Source organism: Hemibagrus wyckioides, linkage group LG02 (assembly GCF_019097595.1).
Source record: "Hemibagrus wyckioides isolate EC202008001 linkage group LG02, SWU_Hwy_1.0, whole genome shotgun sequence".
Taxonomy (NCBI): Eukaryota; Metazoa; Chordata; class Actinopteri; order Siluriformes; family Bagridae; genus Hemibagrus; species Hemibagrus wyckioides.
The window spans coordinates 876061-878560 of NC_080711.1; the positions used below are offsets into that span (position 1 = coordinate 876061).

Sequence of the window (2500 nt, forward strand, 5' to 3'; positions counted from 1 at the left end):
ATACACACACACTCAGACAGATAGATACACACACACACAGACAGATAGATTCACACACACACAGACAGATAGATTCACACACACACAGACAGATAGATACACACACAGACAGATAGATACACACACACACAGACAGATAGATACACACACACACAGATAGATACACACACACACAGATAGATACACACACACACAGATAGATACACACACACACAGATAGATACACACACACACAGATGGATACATACACACACAGAGATAGATACACACACACACAGACATAGATACACACACACACAGACAGATAGATACACACACACACACACACACAGACAGATAGATACACACACAGACAGACAGATAGATACACACACACAGACAGATAGATACACACACACAGACAGATAGATACACACACACAGACAGATAGATACACACACACACAGACAGATACACACACACACAGACAGATACACACACACACAGACAGATAGATACACACACACACAGACAGATAGATACACACACACACAGACAGATAGATACACACACACACAGACAGATAGATACACACACACACAGACAGATAGATACACACACACACAGACAGATAGATACACACACACTCAGACAGATAGATACACACACACACAGACAGATACACACACACACAGACAGATAGATACACACACACACAGACAGATAGATACACACACACACAGACAGATAGATACACACACACACAGACAGATAGATACACACACACACAGATAGATACACACACACACAGATAGATACACACACAAACAGATAGATACACACACACACAGATAGATACACACACACACAGATAGATACACACACAAACAGATAGATACACACACACACAGACATAGATATACACACACACAGACAGATAGATACACACACACTCAGACAGATAGATACACACACACTCAGACAGATAGATACACACACACACAGACAGACAGATACACACACACACACACACAGACAGACAGATACACACACACAGACAGATAGATACACACACACACAGACAGATACACACACACACAGACAGATAGATACACACACACACAGATAGATACACACACACTCAGACAGATAGATACACACACACACAGACAGATAGATACACACACACACAGACAGATAGATACACACAGACAGATACACACACACACACACACACACACACACAGACAGATACACACAGACAGATACACACACACACACACACAGACAGATACACACACAGACAGACAGATACACACACACAGACAGATAGATAGATACACACACACACAGACAGATAGATACACACACACACAGACAGATAGATACACACACACACAGACAGATAGATACACACACACACACAGACAGATACACACACACACACAGACAGACAGATACACACACACACAGACAGATAGATACACACACAGACAGACAGATACACACACACACACACACACACACAGACAGATAGATACACACACACAGACAGATAGATACACACACACACAGACAGATAGATACACACACACACAGACAGATAGATACACACACACACAGACAGATAGATACACACACAGACAGATAGATACACACACAAACAGATAGATACACACACAGACAGATAGATACATACACACACAGACAGAGATACACACACACACAGACATAGATACACACACACACAGACAGATAGATACACACACACACACACAGACAGATAGATACACACACACAGACAGATAGATACACACACACACACAGACAGATAGATACACACACAGACAGACAGATAGATACACACACACACACAGACAGATAGATACACACACACACAGACAGATACACACACACACAGACAGATACACACACACTCAGACAGATAGATACACACACACACAGACAGACAGATACACACACACACAGACAGACAGATACACACACACACAGACAGACAGATACACACACACACAGACAGAGATACACACACACACACAGACAGATACACACACACAGACAGATACACACACACACACACACACACACACAGACAGATAGATACACACAGACAGATTGATACACACACACACACACAGATTGATACACACGCAGACAGATAGATACACACACACACACAGACAGATAGATACACACACACACAGATTGATACACACACAGACAGATAGATACACACACACAGAGACTCTGTGCTGCAGTGAGACTGATGCTCCTGTCCTTCTGTACGTCGGTGTTTTTAGGAATGCGCTCGCCCCCAGTACGGGAAGTGGATCAGCTGCCTGGCGACGGATTCTGATTGGATGGTGAGCAGGAAGTGACATCACTCTCACAGACCACACACAGACGAGTCCATTGTTCACGACTGAGACACTGATTTCACTCAGAGAGCAGCAGATACATTAACATACAGCTCACACCTCACTGAGAGTCTCACACTCTC

At 43.1% G+C, this 2500-nt stretch overlaps 1 protein-coding gene across 2 annotated transcripts in view; it reads left to right on the forward strand.

Moving 5' to 3' along the window:
* Positions 1-2500, forward strand: part of thoc6 (THO complex 6) — a 29325-nt gene that overhangs the window by 21946 nt on the left and 4879 nt on the right. For both annotated transcript variants that reach the window (XR_009207253.1, XM_058415953.1), the window contains exon 10: positions 2301-2363. Coding sequence is in view for 1 of the 2 variants with exons in the window: in XM_058415953.1 (XP_058271936.1) it covers positions 2301-2363 (63 nt within the window). In the remaining variant the exon portion in view is untranslated. The remainder of the gene's footprint in view (positions 1-2300; positions 2364-2500) is intronic.